This window comes from Aquarana catesbeiana, linkage group LG01, assembly GCF_042186555.1.
Source record: "Aquarana catesbeiana isolate 2022-GZ linkage group LG01, ASM4218655v1, whole genome shotgun sequence".
Taxonomy (NCBI): domain Eukaryota; kingdom Metazoa; phylum Chordata; class Amphibia; order Anura; family Ranidae; genus Aquarana; species Aquarana catesbeiana.
Window position 1 is genome coordinate 320727849 of NC_133324.1, and position 23655 is coordinate 320751503.

Genomic DNA, 23655 nt, shown 5'->3' on the forward strand with positions numbered 1-23655 from the left:
GGGGTCTTCAAACATTGGCCCTCCAGTTGTTCAGGAACTACAATTCCCATCATGCCTATTCATGTCTGTGAATATCAGAGTCTTACAATGCCTCGTGGGATGTGTAGTTCTGGAACAGCTGGAGGGCCGTAGTTTGAAGATCCCTGCCCTATCAGGTCATTCCATATTTATTATTGACATGTAAAAAGCATGACTTTAAAGCTAGCTATACTCGCATAGAAATGCATGCAGGCTGAACCAAAAAAATTCACTAGATTTGGCAGTTTAGCGTGAATGGAGAAATCTCCCCTGCTATCTATTGTATTCAGATAGTCGTGGCCCCCTTGGCTGTCTGAATATCCAAACAGTGACTACATCTGATGGATTCAGTTACTGTTTGGCCAACAATTTTCCACCCACTTCGTCAATTTTTTATGTTTAAAGCTGGTCAAGCAAGGTGGTGCCAACAAGGTCACCCATGGTTTGAATTTTTGTTCTATTATGCTGGAATCAGACAGAATTTGAGCTATCTATGGCCAGCTTAAATTTGTGTTGTGCAACCCACTAAATACCTCCATGTGCCATTTGCTTTTAAAAAGTATTGTAACCTGTGTGCCCATATTTGAAGGGATTAAATACAGTCCAACATGCATAGCACATATAGTATTTTCACATGGAAGCAACAGCTCTATGGTCTTCGTTTCTGTTTCCTCCTACGACCCCAATCTCCCATTCAAGGAAAAGGTAATGCTTGGCTTGATATCTTCCTAATATAGTCAGAGTCAAGTTTTCATTAGAATCTAATGCCTGCCTGTTCATATCATTTTTTAAAACACAAAAATTTAAATTGCACCTAGCATATTGACAAAGATTGCACAATGCAAATGCTGCAACAAAAAAAAAAAAAAACAAGAGCATATTATAATTGCATAAAACAAAATTATTTCATAAGCAAAGACATCTTTTTTTTATGTCCATTGTACCTTTAAATTCATCTATACTATTTAAATGTGTAAACCTAGAAGTGTGGAGTGGACCTGAATTTTGCAGCTATATCAGAGATTCCATTTGGCAGTGTTCCCAGTCTGTTGCTATAGTAACCGGCATGATTTCCCTAACAGAATAAAACCATGAGATGAAAATACAGCCCAATACCTCGGCACGTTATGCCCCTTTCATCTCCCTGCACAACACGTTAGAAGCGTCGTGAGTTTAGCTGAACCGAGTATATGTAGCGGGATCTCATTGAATAAAGTCACAGTTGTACAACATAAATTAGGATTCAGGGGTTTGAAAAAACTCGAATTTGTAAAAAAAAAATATTCAAAATATAGTTAAATAAATCAGAATTGATAAAAAATGGGAATATTCAATGTAAAGATTTGCGACGTAACAATTTGTGAGCTGATGAACTTGCTCATGTTAACTTGTGGTACATGTGTTCAAATTTGAACATTTTGTTGATCCCTAATGCATAATGATTTGCACATTTTGAGTATAGGACATCCCTGCAAACCCAAAAGGTTAGGTATAGGCGGAATTGGGTGAAGAAGGTGAGTGAAGCGGGTACATTTTATGCAAATCTTTGAGATTAATTTACCAGAAGAATACATAGTACACTTAAATCACTAATGCTATATTGCTCAATTATGTGAGATTTCTATTTTTTTATATTTCTCTGCACATGATCAGTTGTTCAGTGTGAACATATATACTTGCATTTTCCTTCATACACAAAATACAGCTAAAATGTTTTCTTTTTCATTTCTCTCTTTTGTCTAATGATACTAATATAATTATGATTAAAGGAAAGGGTGTGCCCACTCCATTATTGTAAACCTATTTTTTTTTTTTTTTTTGTTAAATAACAAACATGTTATATTAACCAATGGTTTTGCACAGAGCAACCCTGATCCTCCTCAACTAGGGTCCCCCTCTGGTGCTCTTAGCTCCTCCACCTGCCAAATGCCCCCAGGCCATTTGCTATAATGTACTCATGCAGGCTCAATCCTGAGACTTGCTTTGTGTGTCCATTCCCTTCTGCTCACTGGCCATTGGCTCCTGCTGCTGCCTCAATCTCCATTGAGGAGTCAATTGTGCCACTGCTCTCATGCACAGTGCTGGATGGAGATTGGGCTCGGGTAACTATAAGGGGGGGGGGGGGGGGACTGGGTGAGGAACTGTACACAGAAGGTTTTTTTAACTTAATGCAGAGAATGCATTAAAGTAAACAAACTTCTGCCTTTTCAACCACTTTAACAAGAACAACACAGAAAGAAAAGGTCTAATATCTAGGTAATCCCCAACAAAAGGAGAGGAATGAATGATGTGTGGTTGTTGGCAACATTGTCATTTATTTTATTATTCTAATTGGGTTGTTTTTGTTAGGAGATTACCTAGTCAGGATATGTTATATTAAAGTTTTTCAATAAAGGGTGGTTATATGTACATATGGCTTCTTCTTAGACCTTGCCCTTTCCTTGGCTTGTGTGTTTATCGCTTTGATGTCAGAGATATACCAATAGGGTTCTAACTGACTGATAATACCCACATGTTATTTGGCATAACTGGTGGCTGCTATGGGGCCTGGGGTTAGGAAAGGGTCCAATTACAGAGACTTTCAAGGCAAATTAAACATAGAAGATCTATGTGTGAATGTAAAGATAACCCAGATCTAGTATTGTATCATTAAGGGTTGGAGAAGCTGCCACTGATCTAAACCCCCTGTAAACTCTCCAGTCTAGAATTTGTGATGTCAGATGCACATTAGGAGTCATCAGGATTGTCACCAGCCAATCCACCTTGCATTTGCTAAGCTATCTCAGCAGTGTAGATTTATTGGCCTTAGAACTTCTGCAATAGGCAATGCACACTAAATGAATCCAGCATGAATAATACAGTCTTCCTGGTGTAGGAGGGTCCTAGATAGGTGCTAGGATAGGTACATTTAGTTCTGGGCTCACTGCAATCAGTGTAGCTGTGTGTGATTATTCAGGTCTGTTCTGAATTTCACTGGTTGGAGAGTTGACTTCTTCCCCCTGTCTGTCTGGAAATGTTCTAGCAGGTAGTGGGCAGGAAGGCTCAAATCAGATGCTGAATAATTATGCAGCCCAGGTCAATCCCTGGTGAGCCCAGATGGTAGCTGGGAGTGTGTATAAATTCTCTGAAACCTAGAGGAGAGATATATTTTACCTGAGGAGGAGATCACAACCTTGGGGCTGTGTGTCCCCTAGGCAAGCCTGCCATGTGTCTGTGGTTCACAGAGGTCCCAGCTGGGCTAGCTGGGGGCCTATTCTATTGAAAGTTTGCTGATGCTGACTAAGGGACAATTTGTCCAATTATCTAAGGACATTCATGAGTAAGGCTGGTGTGAGAGATCCTTGAGACTGTGTGCTACTGCCATCCTTCTTGTGATAGAGTAAGTTTGGTCCAAGGGGGACACTGCATGTAGTGTCCTGAAGAGCTCAGTCCATTAACTGCTTGTACAAGGATTCTGCTCAGATACTTAAGAGAAAGTTTAGCATCAAGTTGCTACTACAAAGCTCAGTCCACTATTTGCTGCAAGCAAAGACTCTTTTCTCACATCATTGCTCTGCTAAATCATTTGCAACATAGTCAGTTCTACCTGAAGGAAATTCACTACTAAAGTGTTCCTAAAAAGCTCAGTCCAATATTTGCTGCATGCAAGGACCCTTGCTTACTTAATAAGAGAAAGTTTAGTGTCCTCAAGTTCGCTACTAAAAGTTACCGGAGTTATTCTAAACCTATCCAAGTTCAAGTTCAAGAAACACATACACCTAGACTGTTCATTGAGCCAAAGGAGTGAGTGTGCCTAGCTGCAAATCAAGTACTGGGAAAAGAACCCCGGGCATCTATTCAGCAATGCCCGCGGGGGTGAGCGCTACACTGGGGCTGCAATAACCTTACAGTGTCTTCACAACTAAAACCTGATAAGTTGTATAACTAACAATTATGTAATAATATAAAATATAGTGATGGGTATTATTTTTTATTGACTGTTAGACCACCTCTTTCAGCACTTGCTTGCTGTAGCGGTGGTGGTGGAAAGGTTTAGAATTTGCACTAAGGCTAAGTTCTAATATGCTGAAAATGACCAGGGAGCTACTAATAATAGAATCAGTAGCTGGTTAAAAGTTAATCCCCTGCACCACCCAACTTCCCTGGCAACTTATATCTAGAGCGCTAAAAGTGTACTGACTATGCTGAGTGCTCACCTGCTACCTTCCCTTGATTTAGGCACGCTTTGACCCTTAGTCAGTGACTATATTATCACAGTTGATGCTGCCAAGCCGCATGGAAAGAGGTAACAGGAAGGCCCCATTACAATTGCTATAGGGATCCATAATCTATTGTTATACTTCTGGTGATACTCCCCCAGAAAAAGAGGTGAGTGTAATTTATGCACTTAATTCACTACTTTCAGTGTATTATTTTAATCTCATTCTTTTAGACTTTTTTGTATCACAACCTCGTTTTCGCAGTTCTTGGAACATTTGGAGAATGCTGAAAAACTTTTTATTCTAATGTATTCATATATTGTAAATATTTTCCAGCACTTTTGGTTTAATAATACTTTGTATATGACATTGGGAGCTTTTATGATTCTATTGAGCTCTAGATTGGAGAACTAACAGGGCATCACCTTATTTGAACTTAGATCCAGGAAGAGGAATCTGGAGGTCAGTCCATAAAGATTTGATCATTTGTTCATTTATTTATAGATGATTGTATGTTTTGGGCATTCTTGCTATGCTGTGATGTAATATTTTTGATAAATCTTTTGAAAAATTACTAATACATTAACCATTACTTATTCCCTGGTGTCAAACCATAAATTGTTTGCATTATGTATTGGGGTTCTTGCTACTGTGGTAGTGCTGATTCTTTTTTTTTTTACACTTATGGACAAGGCAAGGTCCGCTTGTGCTGAGCTGTATTGTGTGAACAGCATACAGTATGTACTAGAGCTTTAGGTTTTACAGCCTGTGCTAAATGACTCCATCAAAAACATGTCACAGGTGTATGGCAATGTGCCCTTTTACATATGCCCTAAGAGTGCATTTTACATTTGCTACAGTAAATGCAACAATATTCAAGCTCTTCTTCATCCTGAAAATAATTCCCGCTGTATGTGGAATGTGGAAAAAATGACATATGGTTAGGCATACAAGAGGTACTGTTGCAGGCATAAGGGAGGTTTTAGGCAGTCAAAGGGGAAAAAAGCTTAGGAGGGCATATGACTGGCAATATACTTGAGAAGAAACCAGAGGTGATGACTATAGAATGTAGCAATAGGCGCCAACACAAGACTGTGATGTTCAGGGCTGGACTATGAGGAAGCTGCCCTTTCCACTTCAGTAGTAGGTGGGCACAAACAGGGACAGGACTTGCAACCTATGCTGCCAATGTAGTTCACAGCTCATGGGGGGGTGCACTTTAGCACTTTCGCTCTGGGTCCTAAAACTGGCCATACGCTGTAAGATTTCTCTTGTTCAGCCCTTCAGGGATTAGAGAGCATAAATGGAGAAAAACCCCTTCCAGCTATTGTTTTTTGACAGCTAGCACATGCGACTGTCAGAGTACCCAAACAGTGGCAGCAACTGTTTGGATTTAATCACTGTTCAACTGACATTTTTCTGCCCAGCTGCTTGGACCACCCATGCCTCGAGTTTCATCCAGTTCTTCAGGAACCAGGTGTATGACCATGATTCTTGTATGGCCAGCTTTAAGGACCTTGTCCCGCTACTGGTGACATGTTACAGAAACACAGCTCATGCCCAAGTATTTGTTAAATAAGTGATTTTTTTAACATTCACAATATTTTTCTGCTTACATCAACCTTTTACACAGTAGAGGTACTTACATGCCCAAAAGGATCCAGATGGTTGTTAGTGAGCTTTAGCTTTTGGAAAGAAACCAGTTGCCTCATCCAATGTGCACCAGTGGCAGGAGAGTCTGGGTGAACGTACAAACGCCCAGGCATTGCCGGCTCAGCCTTACCAGTTACCGACCTACGGTATGAAAAGAAAGCATGAAATCCAATGAAATATGATTCCTTTTTCTCCATCCATAGATAGACAAGGAACTTTTAATAAGCAGATATAGTCTATAGGAGAAGGGGGAAGGCAGGGTTTAGAAAATGCTACATTCTTAATTCCTTGAAACCAATTCAAAAAAAGATTTGGTTGGAATTGGTTTTAAGGAATTAAGAATGTAGCACTTGTGGGTTTTGCTTTGAATAGGGCAGCAAAGGGTTAGATCCTCTCCAACAGGAGCAAAGACAAAAACCAAAATGTGTTTTTAGTAAAGTGGGGAAAGGTTAGATCTCCGACCATGTTTTTATTCCTGGCTGTGCCTTCTTGCCTTGGTGACAACTACTCCCTTCCATACTTTCCAACTTTCTGAGATGGGAATGAGGGACATCTATTAGCAAATGTATGAAGGCATTTTACATTGATTTACTAAAACTGGGAGAGTGCAAAAACTGATGCAGCTCTGCATAGAAACCAATCAGCTTCCAGGTTTAAAGCTTAATTGAACAAGCTGAGGTTAGAAGTTGATTGGCTACCATACACGGCTGCACCAAAGTTTGCACTCTCTGGTTTTAGTAAATCAACCCCACAGTCTCCTTAAGGAAAAGTGCAAATTTTATTTTGTAATTTGTCACATTTTAAAGGCACTTTCTCATAAAAATCAGTAATTTATTTTTAACCGCTTCAATAAAGGGCACTTTCACGCCCTTCCTGCACAGGCCAATTTTCAGCCTTCAGCACTGTCACATGTTGAACGACAATTGCGTGGTCATTCAAGGCAGCACCCAAATTAAATTTTTATTATTTTTTTCAGACAGATAGAGATTTCTTTTGGTCTTATTTATTCACCACTGGGTTTTTTATTTTTTGCTAAAAAAAAAAAAAAAAAAAAAAAGACTGAAAATTTTGAAAAAATAAGTTTACTTAATTTTTGTTCGAAAATGTTGTAAATAAGTAATTTTTCTTATTCTTATACTGATTGGCATCATTGATGGGCACTGATTGGCACCACTGATGGGCACTGACTGGCATCACTGCTGGGCACTGTTGAGGCTGCACTGATAATCATGCTGTCAGTGTGAGGAGCGGAAAGCCAATAACCGGCATTTCCTTGTTTACATGTGATCAGCTGTGATTGGACACAGCTAATCACAAGGGTAAAGAGCTACATCATCGGCTCTTTACCGAGATCAGGGATGCGCCATGTCCCAGAGACACAGCGTGCTGCTGATCACCGCGCTTGCACGCCTGCGAGTCGTTCCAGAACAAGAGAACCACCCCGCCGCCATCAATTGCCTATATGGCGGACGGGAGGTAGGTAAAGGAACCACCTGACCTTCTGAAGATTTACCCCCCATCATGACCAGGCCATTTTTTGCATTATGGCACTGCGTAATTTTACCTGACAATTGTGCAGTCATGCAATGCTGCACACAAATAAAATGTACGTCATTTTTTTCCCATCAATAGAGCTTTCATATGGTATATTTTTTGCGCTATAAACATATCCAATAAAAAAAAATAAAAAATTAAATCTAATTTCTTCATAATATGTAGTCTGTTGATTATTCAAGTGGCTAGTTTAAAAGTAAATGTCTGCTTTCTATGAGAAAACATACTTTTAGTGCCTTTAAAATGTGGCAAATTATAAAATAAAATTAGCACTTTTCCTTAAGGAGACAGTGGGGTTGATTTACTAAAACCAGAGAGTGCAAAATTTGGTGTAGCTGTGCAAGGTAGCCAATCAGCTTCTAACTTCAGCTCGTTCAATTAAGCTTTTACAATAAAACCTGGAAGCTGATTTGTTTCTATGCAGAGCTGCACCAGATTTTGCACTCTCCAGTTTAAGTAAAATAACCCCTATGTGTATCATTACAAAATTGCATGCTTTTTTTTTCTTTTAGATGAACTGTTTTTACAGTTACCTTCTGTCTATATGCTTGTCTTTCAGTGGTAGTTACATGTCATTGCTCAGAACAGACTTCCTGATGATGACTTTGGTGGAACAGGCCTGGGCAATAAGTGGTGGCATGTCCACTCATGTGACATGGTGATAATTCCGGAGCACAAATGGGCCCTAAGAATCTTAATGGGTGCTGCCATCTTGAATGTGATGTCAGCTACCCGGCAGACTCAGTGCTGTAACTCAAATTATTTTTATAATTTTCCGTTTGCTCCTCCTCCACAGCTGCATAATCTCTTAAGTAGGAAGAGGAGGGGTGAAGGAGCTGGGCCAGCACAGATGGTAATTACACACCCTCAGAAAAGGAGAGGGCTAAGAAATCACAGGGAGGGAGGGGAAACTGTGGCTGTGTTTGGGGGTCGGTTTGGTTGAGGAACATTGCAATGAAAATATTTTTTTTTATGGAAAGAAAAACAGGCTGCAAGTAAATATTTTTTAAATAATAATTTGAACTGAATTTTTGTAAGTTCGTGATGTGGTCTCTTTAACATGTTAAAGCTTACATAAGATTTTAATGATTGGGTTTACCTAAGCAGATTACAACCTGTGACCTCACCAGACAAGGACTAGTAGTAGCCTACACCCTACAAATGAAATACCCACATAGAATAAAACAAACACAGCCACAAAACCCAATATAATCAACAAGTATGAGGCATCCCACCTGAATGTTATATAATGAGCTTGTCAGCATCAGTTGTTAGAACTTTATATACTACTACTGTTATACTATTTAACAAAGCAACCCCTATAACCCTGATGTATAGCTGTTGTATGTCATTTGAATATTCTGTTGGTGTGCCCATTAAAAAAAGAAATAATAATTATACTCTTCCAGTTATCCATGTATATCTCATTTTAGTGTCTGTTTATCCATTTGAGAACCTCACAAATGTTTGTGAAGCATGTTTTTCCCCACTATTACCCAATTAGTTCTTGCATTTATCAGAAAACAATATTTTACAGAACTGTTACAGAAATTGAAGCTTGGCTACAGTCAAGTTTTTATGAGAAAACAGGCAAGTACATTTGACCAGAATGTTGGATATGATTTTATATATATATATATATATATATATATATATATATATATATATATATATATTGTATATATCTACAATCCATGGAAACACACTAATATTATTAAAAGGTATCTTATCTTATTTTATCTTATCTTATCAAGAAGGAGATTTTGGAAATTCACAGTTTAGATAACAATGTATTTTTCTTAAATCTCAATATCCAGATTACAATATGTTACAATATACCAATTACAAAGAATGGCCAGCACAGTGTCTGAGTGGTTCCCCAGTTTGAATCCTGGCCAAGATGCTATCTGCATGGAGTTGGCATGTTTACCCTGTGCTTGTTTGGATTTAATCCGGGTACTCTCCCACACTCCATAGACATGGTCACACCATAAAATGTAAGTTCCTTGATGGCAGGGACTGATGTTAATGTACAGTATGTAAAGTGCTTCATAAATTGTTAGCTCTATAAAAATACCTATAATAAATAAAATTCATTCAGGGTGCATCCATTTTGAATAAATAGTTGCCGTGCCCAAACTAGAGCAGTAAAGAGATCTCTATAATCTGTGCAACTTTTTTATACAGCTATTAATTTTCCTCTGCTTGTTGATCATTAACAGCTGCAAGAATAAAGCAGACCATACACGGTTCAGCAGAAACCGGCCGAGATTTGAACCATGTATGGACAGGCTGAATGTACCAAGTTGATGAATCGATCAACTTATGAATGTATCAAGTTGATGAATCGGTCTGTACAACCAGGAGGCCAGGTTTTACCCCCGATTATCGCTAGCAGCTGGTATAGCCGATAGCAATAATCACTGTCTTTTCCTGGCGGGGATGGCTTCCCTTGCCGGGAGAAGACAATGGTCCGGCAGGAAGATTCCCGCATCAACACTGTCTGCGTTGATGCGGGAAACAAGCAAATTTCTTTCCTGCAAACCGTGGTTGCAGGAAAGAAATTTATTCTGTCCATGGCCGGCCTAAGTATAAGTGATTTTAAATTACTTCTGATCTACAAAATTGTGTTCTGTGAAAGATTCACTTCTTTAGGAGGCAATCCTCCCAAATACTGTCTAGTTATCCTGTATTTAGCATTGCCTTTTATTTTTGCAGGATGAAGTTTAATAGGTTAAAACCATTTAAGTATACTGCATTGAGCAGTGCAGAATCTGCTAACAGAGATACAACCTTTTATAGCACCGGTACTGACATGCTTGTACTGAAAGGGACTATCGCAAAGCAGCTGTGTCACTAGCTTTTGATACAAGTGTCCATTCCCTGATTCATGTATTACATACTGCATCTAGGACACTATCTAAACCTATTCTAGTGGGATTGATTTACTAAATGCTAATAGGCTGTTCACTTTGCAAGGGAATTTTCCCTTAGCTTAGTGAGTGGGATGAAAATTCCAATCATATGCAAAGGAAATAAATAAACATACAGTATTTTTGCTTGCACATGAATAAATGATAGAATTCAGCAGAGCTTCATCTCATTCTCGAAGCCAGTGGTCTCCAAACTACAGCCCGAGGGCTGGATGTGGCCCTTTGCTTGCTACCAGCAAAGGTGTGCAATTCCTCTAAATGACCCCAACGATGGGGCACAATTCCTCCCAATGACACCAACAATGGGGCCCAGTCACACCAACGATGTGGAACAATTCCTCACAAATACGACCAACAATGGGGCCAATGACACTAATAATGGGGCACAATTCCTCCCAGTGACACCAACAATTGGGCCCAATGACACCAATGATCGGACTCTATTCCTCCCAATAACACCAATGATGGGACACTATTCCTCCCAATGACACCAATGATGGGGCAAAATTGCTCTCACTGACACCAAAGATGGGGCATTTTTTAATCCCACTGGGGCATTTTTTAATCCCACTGACGCTGGGACATTTTCTTCTCCCAATGGCCACACCCCAGCCCCCCTAAAGTCTGAAGGACGGTGAACTGGACCTTTGTTTAGAAAGTTTTGGAGACCCATGCTCTAAGCTATGGGAAAATTCCCTTACAAAGTAAAAATTTAACAAAGTTAACAGCTTATTTGTCTTAGTAGATCAACCCCTGGTACTAGCATGCCCTGGTACTAGCATGCTGCTGGACATACAGGTATTTTACTTTGTAACACACTAGCAATTTGACCTTAAAACATGACTTCCTTTGTGGAATATTGCTCATAGGAAATAAATATCACATATAAGGGAAAATAGAGGAAACATCTATTGCATTATGATACCTTACTTATAAACTGACAAGAGTATTGTTTGGGTTATATCTCATAGGTTTGATATATTTACTTATTTGCACTTGTTGGCATTATTTTTCTTGTTAATGAGTTAGGCGTAGCTCCCAGAAAGTGAAACATTAGGTCCAGAACTTACTGCTTGCAGAGAACAATTACGAACAGAAGCATTTCACAGTCAAAAGTTTATACAGAATGTGTTCCTCTGCTTCAAAGCCAAAAACACATATTTAAAACTGTGGCTTGTGTTAGGAACGCCTATTCCTAAATAGAACAAGATGTAATATACAGTAAAACTAGCTTGAGCATTACAAAGTCTTTCAAGTGGTACCTCTAAATCCAACTCCCGTAAGATGTCATTACATTCTGCGCCATGCAAATGTAACTAAACTTTGATGAGTCTCCAAATCCAAAGACACCTTGCTATCTAGGAGTATTTAACACTAAAGCTGTTCCCTTTGAGGATTTCACACTAGGCTTATTACAGTTATCATTCTCTGTTCATCACGTCAATATGTCAGACCTAAATCAAAGGAAATATATTTGATTTATTTCAAAGGTAAAATAATTTGCACATGCAGCCCATAAGCATAAAAAACAGCAACAGGGCATTGTCTCAACTCTATATGGTGAGCCATAATATCTTGTGCATAATCTATCCTGTTCAGTATCAGGCCACAACATGCAAGAAAGGACCAATTATAAGCTCTTCTTTCAAACTGTTATTGAAGATCAGAAACTTTTTTGAACATCATATACATTTTTTATAACAGGGTCTATTTCATAGGCATAAAATTTGATGATAGAATTTTCAAAAAGCAAAAATGTTTTTCTGTGAAAACAGGTTTATTTGGGTTACACTTGGTATGTCTTAACTGATTGATAGTGGCCTCCTAATCAGTAGCAGGTGGTGGTTGCTCTGCCTGGAAGGTGTGGTTAGTGCTGTATACTGATAGGAAATTTCAGTAGAGATCACTTCATGATTACATGTAAACCAGCATTGAATGCACCAGAGTGCTAAGTGGCATAGTGTTAAGCTATTTAATATATTTCACTGAGCCTCAATACAAGTTTTATGCATGAAAGTGATGACCTTTTTAGGGTGTTGTGGACTTTAAGGTGACAAGTCGGATCTGCACCCGGAAGTGTCGTGACAGGCAAGAGTGGACTGGCCTGGAGCCATAACTATTTGTATATAAGTACTCAGGCTGCTAATTTTTAATAAAGCCAGGTAAAATTATTTATTTTTTAATGCAAATGTGTTCCTAAAAAGGTATATAGAACTGAATGGGACTTTAATTGTGCCTCTAAGAAGTATAAATAGATGAAGAACAATTAATAAGAAGCTACATTATTTTATTTTATTCAGTGTAAAAACAGTTAATAATACATTACAGTTAATACGTTTGAAATGGATTCAGGGTGTGCAAATCCCCGATTTTAGCAAAGTTATGGCCTGCGCGTTTCGCGGACGAGGCCGCTTTGTCGGGGCCTTTGAGAATGGCACAATGTGATCACGTGTAGATTCTACAAATGAGACATCAATTAATATTGCATAGATTTATAGAGTTACAACAGTGAAGGCTAGAATATAAAATGTATATAGACATTGATGCATAAATGTATACAAAGGTATGTGTTTGATGAGAAATTGTTAACTAAACAGATCTGGATGTTTTATAAAGTATGCAACAGACAAATATAGCTGCATTATCAGTCCGATAGGGGCGTGTATGGCGATGCTAGTCAACGTTTGAGGTTAAGCAGTGATCAACTCTATACTGTTAAATGTTTAAATAGGTAATGCTGTGGTTTTGTATAGGAAGGAAAAGTCCAGCTGTGTTTAATTATACTGATTGGACTTGATTTGGAAAGCCACACACCTGTCTATATAAGATCTTACAGCTCACATTGCATGTCAGAGCAAATGAGAATCATGAGGTCAAAGGAACTGCCTAAAGATGCTCAGAGAAAGAATTGTGGCAAGGCACAGATCTGGCCAGGGTTACAAAAAATTTCTGCTGCAGGTTCCTAAGAGCACAGTGGCCTCCATAATCCTTAAATGGAAGACGTTTGGGACGACCAGAACCCTTCCTAGAGCTGGCCGTCCAGCCAAACTGAGCTAACGGGAGAGAAGAGCCTTGGAGAGAGAGGTAAAGAAGAACCCAAAGGTCACTGTGGCTGAGCTCCAGAGATGCAGTCGAGAGATGGGATAAAGTTGTAGAAAGTCAACCATCACTGCAGCCCTCTACCAGTCGGGGCTTTATGGCAGAGTGGCCCGACGGACGCCTCTCCTCAGTGCAAGACACATGAAAGCCCGCATGGAGTTTGCTAAAAAACACCTGAAGGACTCCAAGATGGTGAGAAATAAGATTCTTTGGTCTGATGAGACCAAGATAGAACTTTTTGGCCTTAATTCTAAGTGGTATGTGTGGAGAAAACCAGGCACTGCTCATCACCTGTCCAATACAGTCGAGGGAAAGATGAATGTGGCCAAGTACAGGGATATCCTGGACTAAAACCTTCTCCAGAGTGCTCAGAACCTCAGACTGGGCCGAAGGTTTACCTTCCAACAAGACAATGACCCTAAGCACACAGCTAAAATAATGAAGGAGTGGCTTCACAACAACTCTGTGACTGTTCTTGAATAGCCCAGCCAGAGCCCTGACTTAAACCCAGTTGAGCATCTCTGGAGAGACCAAAAATGGCTGTCCACCAACGTTTACCATCCAACCTGACAGAACTGGAGAGGATCTGCAAGGAGAAATGGCAGAGGATCCCCAAATCCAGGTGTGAAAAACTTGTTGTATCTTTCCCAAAAAGACTCATGGCTGTATTAGATCAAAAGGGTGCTTCTACTAAATACTGAGCAAAGGATCTGAATACTTAGGACCATGTGATATTTCAGTTTTTCTTTTTTAATAAATCTGCAAAAATGTCAACAATTCTGTGTTTTTCTGTCAATATGGGGTGCTGTGTGTACATTAATGAGGAAAAAAATGAACTTAAATGATTTTAGCAAATGGCTGCAATATAACAAAGAATGAAAAATGTAAGGGGGTCTGAATACTTTCCGTCCGCACTGTATATATAAATATGAATCATATTATTCATTTAAGGAGTTTTTTTCCCACTCACCCGGGAACTGTAATTGGAAGGTACTGGCTCGGCGGGACAATGTGAGGCCCTCCTCAACCGAGAGGAAAATGGGCAGGCCCCTATATATGCAGATGAAAGAGCATGGTAAACGAAATGGTTGAAAGATGATAATAGTAATAATAGACACCTTCAAAGACAAATGGAGGTGTCAACCACAACTAGGGAAAACAGAACAGAGTAGATGTGAGTATGTGGAGAGTGACAGGGGAGAAAAAGCAAGAAAGTGAAAACAGAGGCAAGTCAAGAACGGTGGGGTGGGGGAGAGGGAAAAAACTGAAAAGGCAAGAAAGTGAAAACAGAGGCAAATCAAGAACAGTGGGGTGGGGGAGGGGGGAGGGGGAAAAAAAGAAAAGGCAAGAAAGTGAAAACAGAGGCAAGTCAAAAATGGTGGTGTGGGGGGGGGGGGGGGGAGTACGAAAAAGAGGCAAAGGGGAAATGGGAAAAGAGGAGGGGATGGGAAAAGGTAGGGAGGGGAAAGGAAAAGAGGGAAGAGGGAAAGAGGGAGCAGAGGGGGAAGGGGGAGAGAGAAGAACAGGGGGAAGAATGTGGAAAAGGGGGGTTGGGAGGGGTGGGGGACTTCTCCTCCCCTTTTCCACGTTCTTCCCCCTCTTCTTCTCTCTCCCCCCTCCCCCCTTCCCCCTCTGCTCCCTCTTTCCCTCTTTCCTCTTTTCCTTTCCCCTCCCTCCCTTTTCCCATCCCCTCCTCTTTTCCCATTTCTACTTTGCCTCTTTTTCTTACTTTCCCCCTCTCCCCCCCCACCCCACCCCATCTTTTTCTTCCTTTTCCTCTGTTCCCCCCCTCCTCCTCCACCCCACCGTTCTTGACTTGCCTCTGTTTTCACTTTCATGCCTCCCCCCCCTCCTCCCCCACCCCATCGTTCTTGACTTGCCTCTGTTTTCACTTTCTTGCTTTTTCTCCCTTGTCTCTCCCCACATACTCACATCTACTCTGTTCTATTTTCCCTAGTTGTGGTTGACACCTCCATTTGTCTTTGGAGGTGTCTATTATTACTGTTATCATCTTTAAAGCATTTAGTTTACCATGCTCTTTAATCTATACAGGGGCCTGCCCTTTTTCCTCTCAGTTGAGGAGGGTTGGGGTTGGAGTATTCCCACGAGCACAAAGGCCTCATTTTGTCCCACCGAGGCGGTACCCTCCAATTACAGTTCCCGGGTGAGTGCGAAAAAACTCCTTGATAGAATAATATGATTCATATATATATATATATATATATATATATATATATATATATATATATATATTCTCTTTTCCTTCCTATACAAAACCACAGCATTACCTGTTTAAACATTTAACAGTATAGAGTTGATCAATGCTTATACACACCCCTAGCGGACTGATAATGCAGCTATATTTGTCTGTTGAATACTTTCTAAAACATCCAGATCTGTTTAGTAAACATTGTTAATTTCTCATCAAACACTCATACACATACCTTTGTATGAATTTATGCTTCAATGTCTATATACATTTTATATTCTAGGCTTCACTGTTGTAACTCTATAAATCTATGCAATATTAATTGATGCTGTATTTGTAGTATCTACACATGATCACATTGTGCCATTGTCATGAGAAGGTTTACCCGTTGGTGGCGCTATCGGTCTCTTGGATCGCAGTACCAGTGTCCACCAGCGGGTGTCTTCCAACACCTAGGACCTGTAGTAAGAGGACTCACCTGCTGGTGGCACTGTTGCATTCTTGGGCTGTAGTACTGGTGTCCACCAGCGGGTGTACTCCGGCAGTGTGGAGCAGACAGCACCCTCTGCGCTCAGGTGTAATATGAGGTCAATTACTGCAGCCTTATAAATACCCGGCAAGCCCTCACATGCTTGCCTTGGTATCTCTCACTCTGTGCCCTGATCTTGCTGCCTGTATCTTGACCTTGAGCCTGTATCTGTCCTGACCTGATCCGATCCCTATCCTGAGCCCATCCTGCTCTTGTCCCTCTGGTTTCCCTGGATCCCTGCCCTGCAGCCTATCCATCCATCCTCACCCTATCCTGTTGGTTCCCCGTCCTTTCCCATCTGACTGACCTCCTTGTGTATGACCTCGGCCCGGCTTTTGTTACGATTATGGTATTTCCCATCCATTTGTATATACCATTAGTTTGTGGGTCTGTGGTTGTTTGCACTGTATATATTTCACCTATTTGTCACCCATTTAATAAAAAACACCCTTATTTTTTCACTTAGATATGTTTCTGGTTTCCTCTGTGCAGTCCACACAGTCTGGTCTACTAAATTCCCTGACAGTATACCAAGGCCATCCCTGACCAGACGTGGCTGCATTGAGGAACCATCCTGGTTTGTTAGGTCTGCTAATATGGATTTCAATGAAATAATTTATTATTCTCTGCTAGCAGAAGAGGATGGTGAATATTGTCGCCAGATTTTAAAAGGGTGGACTAGTGACCAGCTGATGGAAACTATCCGATCAGCTCATTCCCTAGTGGATCAGGGGTATATGTCATTTGAAGATGTTCAGCCCCTGATCCAGTTATGTGCAAAACCAGCCCTGTCATGTATTCCCGAAGGAAGTGACGATTTTTCTCCCCCCTTCAATTATGGCCAAGTTGAATCCCTGGTATGGTTGTTAGAGGATGATCCAGCCTATTTCATGGAACGTTATTCCTCTTGTTCACAGCATGTGTTGTCTAATTGCATCCAGTCTGTGCAATCCTTGGTTAGTCAGGCTGTGTGTGAATCAGCGTTTGTTCAACCTGTGCTACAGGCATGGTCAGATCTCCTGTATTTAGCTAAGCCACAATAATCCAGCCCTGCCATTAATCACCTGCCTTCCCAAGAAACTCCCCGTCTATGGCAACCTCAGCTACAGCCCAGTTTACTTAGCCCCCTACCAAATACTATTACCCAGTCTCCAAGTGTAGCACCTATCCTGCCTTCAATCCACCTGTCTCTTCTCCTCCACCTGTAACAATCCCACAAAACCCTCCTCCAGCCACAGTTCCTTGGTCTTCCTTCTGCCCAGCTACTTTCTTTTCTTACAGCCCCACACGTACATAAAAAGCTGCAGTGGCTAAACCAAAAAAGAAACAAAAATTCTTTCTGACCCATACCATGCTGCCAGTAACCCAACCTGCCTCCACACCAACCAACCTGTTCCAGCCCGCTTTCATGCTAGTTGAACCTGATGACCCACCTAAACCTGACAACCCAGTGCCTGTTATCCAGTCTGATGTGTCCGCCTTCCAGTCTGATGTGCCTGATGTGTCCACTTTCCAGTCTAATGTACCCATTTTCCAGTCTGAAGTCTCAGTGCCTGCCTTCCAGCCTGATGTGCCTGCCTTCCAGCCTGATGTGCCTACCTTCCAGTCTGATGTGCCCGCTTCCCAGTCTGATATCTTGATGCCTGCCTTCCAGCCCAAAGTCTTGGTGCCTTCCTTCCAGTCTGATGTGCCTGCCTTCCAGTCTGATGTGTCCACTTTCCAGTCTGATGTACCTGCTTTCCAGTCTGATGTCCCGATGCCTGCCTTTCAGCCCAAAGTCTCGGTGCCTGCCTTCCAGCCTGATGTGCCTGCCTTCCAGCCTGATGTGTCTACCTTCCAGTCTGATGTGCCCGCTTCCCAGTCTGATGTCTTGATGCCTGCCTTCCAGCCCAAAGTCTCGGTGCCTGCCTTCCAGCCTGATGTGCCTACCTTCCAGTCTGATGTGCCCGCTTTCCAGTCGGTGCCTGCCTTTCAGCTGGATGTCTCGGTGCCTTCCTTCCAGCTTGATGTCTCCACTTCCCAGTCTGATGTGCCCGCTTCCCAGTCTGATGTGCCCGCTTCCCAGTCTGATGTGCCTGCTTCCCAGTCTGATGTCCTGATGCCTGTCTTCCAGCCCGAAGTCTTGGTGCATGCCTTCCAGTCTGATGTGCCCGCCTTCCAGCCTGGTGTCTCAGTGCCTGCCTTCCAGCCGGATGTCTCGGTGCCTGCCTTCCAGCTTGATGTCTCCACTTTCTAGTCTGATGTGCCCGCTTCCCAGTCTGATGTGCCCGCTTCCCAGTCTGATGTGCCCGCTTCCCAGTCTGATGTCCTGATGCCTGTCTTCCAGCCTGAAGTCTTGGTGCATGCCTTCCAGTCTGATGTGCCCGCTTCCCAGTCTGATGTGCCCGCTTCCCAGTCTGATGTCCTGATGCCTGTCTTCCAGCCCGAAGTCTTGGTGCATGCCTTCCAGCCTGATGTGCCCGCTTCCCAGCCTGATGTGCCCGCTTCCCAGCCTGATGTGTCCACCTTCCTGCCTGATGTGCCCACCTTCCAGCCTGATGTCTCGGTGCCTGCCTTCCAGCTTGATGTCTCCACTTCCCCATCTGATGTGCCCGCTTCTCAGTCTGATGTCTTAGTACCTGCCTTCCAGCCTGGTGTCTCGTTGCCTGCCTTACAGCCAGATGTCTTGAGATTGGCGTGTCAGTCTGGCGTTTCGGTGCCTGTGTGTCAGCCTGGAGTTTCGGTGCCCTTGACCCAGTCTGCTGAACCGGTGCCCTTGACCCAGTCTGCTGAACTGGAGTCCGTTAAGCCAGTGCCCGTTAATCGGCTTGCCGGACCAGTGCCCGGTGTCCAGCTCGCTGAACTGGGGCCCGTTATCGAGCCCACTGGGCCGGGGCCCGTTACCCAGTCTGTTGAGCCGGTGCCTGTGATCCAACCTGCCCTTATGGTGCTCGCTGTTTGGCCTGACGACCCGGAGCTTTCTGCCCAGCTCGATGACCCGGAGCCCGCTGTCTTCTTGGATGTGCCCGCTGTCTTCTCGGATGTGCCTGCTGTATGCTCGGATGTGCCCGCTGTCTTCTCGGATGTGCCCGCTGTCTTCTCGGATGTGCCCGCTGTCCAGTTTGATGTACCCGATGCCCAGCCTGATGTGCCCTCATCTGTTGTTCGGTTTGAGGCCATGAACTTTGGACAATTTCATCTTGTTGGAGCGTCCGGAGGCTGCTCCTTTGTGGGGAGGTACTGTCATGAGAAGGTTTACCCGTTGGTGGCGCTATCGGTCTCTTGGATCACAGTACCAATGTCCACCAGCAGGTGTCTTCCAACACCTAGGACCTGTAGTAAGAGGACTCACCTGCTGGTGGCACTGTTGCATCCTTGGGCCGTAGTACCGGTGTCCACCAGCGGTGTACTCCGGCAGTGTGGAGCAGACAGCACCTTCTGCGCTCAGGTGTAACATGAGGTCAATTACTGCAGCCTTATAAATACCCAGCAAGCCCTCACATGCTTGCCCTGGTATCTCTCTCCCTGTGCCCTGATCTTGCTGCCTGTATCTTGACCTTGAGCCTGTATCTGTCCTGACCTGATCCGATCCCTATCCTGAGCCCATCCTGCTCTTGTCCCTCTGGTTTCCCTGGATCCCTGCCCTGCAGCCTATCCATCCATCCTCTCCCTGTCCTGCTGGTTCCCCGTCCTTTCCCATCTGACTGACCTCCTTGTGTATGACCTCGGCCCGGCTTTTGTTACGATTATGGTATTTCCCATCCATTTGTATATACCATTTGTTTGTGGATCTGTGGTTGTTTGTACTCTATATATTTCACCTATTTGTCACCCATTTAACAATAAACACCCTTATTTTTTCACTTACATGTGTTTCTGGTTTCCTCTGTGCAGTCCACACAGTCTGGTCTACTAAATTCCCTGACAGCCATTCTCAAAGGTCCTGACGAAGCGGCCTCGTCCGCAAAACACGTAGGACATATCTTTGTTAAAATCGGGGATTTGCACACCCTGAATCCATTTCAACCGTATTAACTGTAATGTATTATTAAGTGTTTTTATAATGAATAAAATAAAATAATGTATCTTATCATTAATTTTTCTATTTATACTTCTTAGAGGCACAATTAAAGTCTCATTCTATATACCTTTTTTAGGAACACATTTGCATATATTTACGGGGGGGTGCCTCTATGAAAGGGATGGTGTTTTCGCGCTCGCCCCACCCCGACATATATATATATTTATTTTTTAATTTTGATGACGTTACTAGAGGCTCAAACAGCAGATAACAGAACAAAAAAATGATGTGCAGGGGAAAAAATGTGCAAAGAATGTAATGTGGGCTTTCAGCTAATATATGGGAAGCAGTAGTTGGGCCCTGTCTCGGGCTCAGGGGTAATTGTTTCTTGCTCACCTCATATATTTATGTTGTAGTCCACAGCATTTATATTTGACAACGTTAGTTAGTATAATTTGCCAATGAAGCATCTGGCCTGCACTGAAGCTGTATTATCTAAAGAGAAAATGTCATATTACAAAAACATAACTGGAAGCTGGTCAATGCCTCAAATGGCATTTCTCCATTTCCATTTCTCTATTCCCATCTACATGCACATATACAATACTTTGCAATGATCTATTTTAAAATATTAAAAACATAGGTAATAATGTTCTTAATATTTTAAAATAGACGTCTTTATTATTGCAGAGTATTGTATATTTTAGTTTGTTGTGTAATGTACATATTACAATAGCAGCAAACAAAATTGCTGTTTATTTTTACTGTTCCCTAAGATGTGGAGGGTTTAGTATAGGAGTAGTTCTAAGGGCAGAAGGTTTTTTTCCTTAATGCATTCTATGCATTAAGGTAAAAATCTTCTGCAATCAGCCCCTGCTCCAGCTAAATACGTACCTGAGCCTGATCTCAATCCAGCGATGTGCAAGAGAGCAGCTCTCGGCTCTCTCTCCTCAGTGGCTCAGACACAGCACCGGGAGTCATTGGCTTCTGCTGCTGTTAATCACAGCCAGTAAGGGGACGGGGGCATGACTGAGCTACTCTCTGTATATCTACAGACACATAGAGCTGGCTCAGGAGTGAGCATGCAGGAGTGCCCCCATAGCGAGGGGCTTGCTATGGGGGCACTCAGCAGGGGGGAGGCATCAGGAGCGCCAGCTGGGGACCCGAGAAGAGGAGGATCAGGGTTGCTCTGTGCAAAACCACTGCACATATCAGGTAAGTATAACATGTTATTTTTCAAAAATAAAAAGTTTGCACTTTAAATGTGTTTCATTCAGGATTAGTACGATGTTTTTTTTTTAATTCAGATGATTGTGGCCTAGTGTCTAAATAGTTTTTAAAGTGAATGTAAAGGTTTCTTTTTTTAAATTAAAATAAAAAAGATGTTATACCTACCTGCACTGTGCAATGGTAGTGCACAGAGCGGTCTCGTACCCTCCCTGCTGGAGTTCCTCACCAGTGCTGTCTGCGCCTTCTTCATATAGGTGCCCCCATAGCAAGCTCTGTGTTATAGGGGCACTCACGGGTCAGGCTATGTGCATTTATAGACACACACAGCACGGCTCGGCCACATACCTCGCTCCCTCCTCACAGGATTTAACTGACAGCAGCAGGAACCTATGGCTCACAGTGTGTTCTGTGAGAAGAGAGACCCGAGCTGCTGAAGACAGAAAAACGCTGGATTGGTGAGAGGAGTTAGCTAATTGTTTGGGGGGGGGGCACAACAACAATGCATTAAGGTTCAAAAAGTTTAGACTGTATCATATTGGGGTGTATTTACTAAAAAGGTAAAGAATGTTCACTAAGAAAGGTAAATGTTCAGCAAAGAGTGAAATCATTTGACAAAATGTAGTTGTGTTCACTTCAAGTAGTCAATCATTTGCAAGACTAAATCGTGTTTTGTTTTTTGTTTTTTAATTTGATTGGGTACTCAAAGTGAGTATATGAGGATATGGGAGCATATCCTAATAAATTAATAAATCAACCCCAAATTAATTAAGTTGTAAAAACACATTGTTTTGGTAACATCACTCAAACTATTATCAATTACCTGCAAAAACTCAGCAACATTTCATGGACCTTCCTTCATCTGTAATCATGTTTTACCCTTAAAACTAGTGAGCTTTGGGTTAGAACAATGCTGAAATGTGGAACTTGGATGCCTTTCCAAAGATGTTTTGTTTTAGCTCTTTTCATGATGAGACCCAAAACATTATGCAGCTAACATCAAGGAAGCTGATTTAACAATATGTGATTAGTTAACATTTCTGTCTTTTTAAATAGTATATTACCAAGAGAAATAAATACTTTTTTAGAGTTGAGAGGAGACATGACACAAAAAATGAAGCCCCATTTACATGCCTGATACATACGGCCTATTTGTATCTTGCAAGTAAAGTAGAGCATAATTATGCTTTTTAAACAGTCATTTTACCTATCTTTTTTGCCTTATGTTTTTGAAGCGTTCAGTACGTATTGGTGTTGATTTACTAATGCTGGCCATATACTATACGAAAAATCGGCCAAACCCATTTTCGAAAAACAGACATTCGGCCGTGAGAGCAAACGATAGTGCCATCATGTAATGACTGATAAATCGTTCAGTGGACATAAATGAATCAATTTTTTGTTTATTTTTTTACATACACCTAGTGCAAACAGTTCGGATGGGAAACACATTAACCTTTCAATTTATCGTTCATTCGGCAGAAAATTTCCAAACTTGTCCTTCGTTTTTTTGGCTCAAAAACGTCCCAATGATTATCGATTTTGTGCCCATTAACTGGCCGAAAAGTGAACGAACCGGCCAAATGACCGGCCGATTTTTCGTATAGTGTATGGCCAGCATTAGAGAGTTGATGATGACTAACAAAGTAAATATTAAACAACAAAAAAAACTGTATTTTTTGCTAGCACATGAGTGGTTGATTAAAGTGAATAAACCTCATCCATATTAGCTAGGTGCAGTGAACAATCCCCATGTGTGAAGTGAAGTCTCTATGCTGGAGCAAATTAGACCACGCCTTATAGTGTTTTTGACCTCCTCTGGATCACCTGTGGGTATAGGATTCTGTGGTGTCCGTTTATGAAGCAGTGAAATCTATTCACTGCTTCGTTCTCCGGCATTCACAGTGAAGATTTTTCTCCTCTGTGTGCCTGTTTATGAAGCTTTGTAGATCGCTTCACCTTCGGAGGAGTGAAGAGATCTACAAATGCTTCAAACAGTGGAGAACGGCCCCTGATACTGGAATCTCGTGAGACTTTACGAGATTACAGCACCAGAAATACAGAGATGTCAGTTTATTAAGCGGTGATAAATTATCACCGCTCAATACACGGACGATTAATGTTAATAAAATAATGAGTCCCCCTACATTATATACATATGTATACACACACACACATTATATATACATGTATATACACACACATTATATATATATACATATACACATTATATG

General features: G+C 41.8%; 1 protein-coding gene across 1 annotated transcript in view; it reads right to left on the minus strand.

Annotated features, from left to right (window-relative positions):
• The window catches only part of TBX5 (T-box transcription factor 5), an 87543-nt gene that overhangs the window by 44708 nt on the left and 19180 nt on the right, over positions 1 to 23655 (minus strand). Inside the window, exon 5 of the mRNA XM_073630315.1 lies at positions 5864 to 6011. Coding sequence (XP_073486416.1) covers positions 5864 to 6011 — 148 coding nt within the window. The remainder of the gene's footprint in view (positions 1 to 5863; positions 6012 to 23655) is intronic.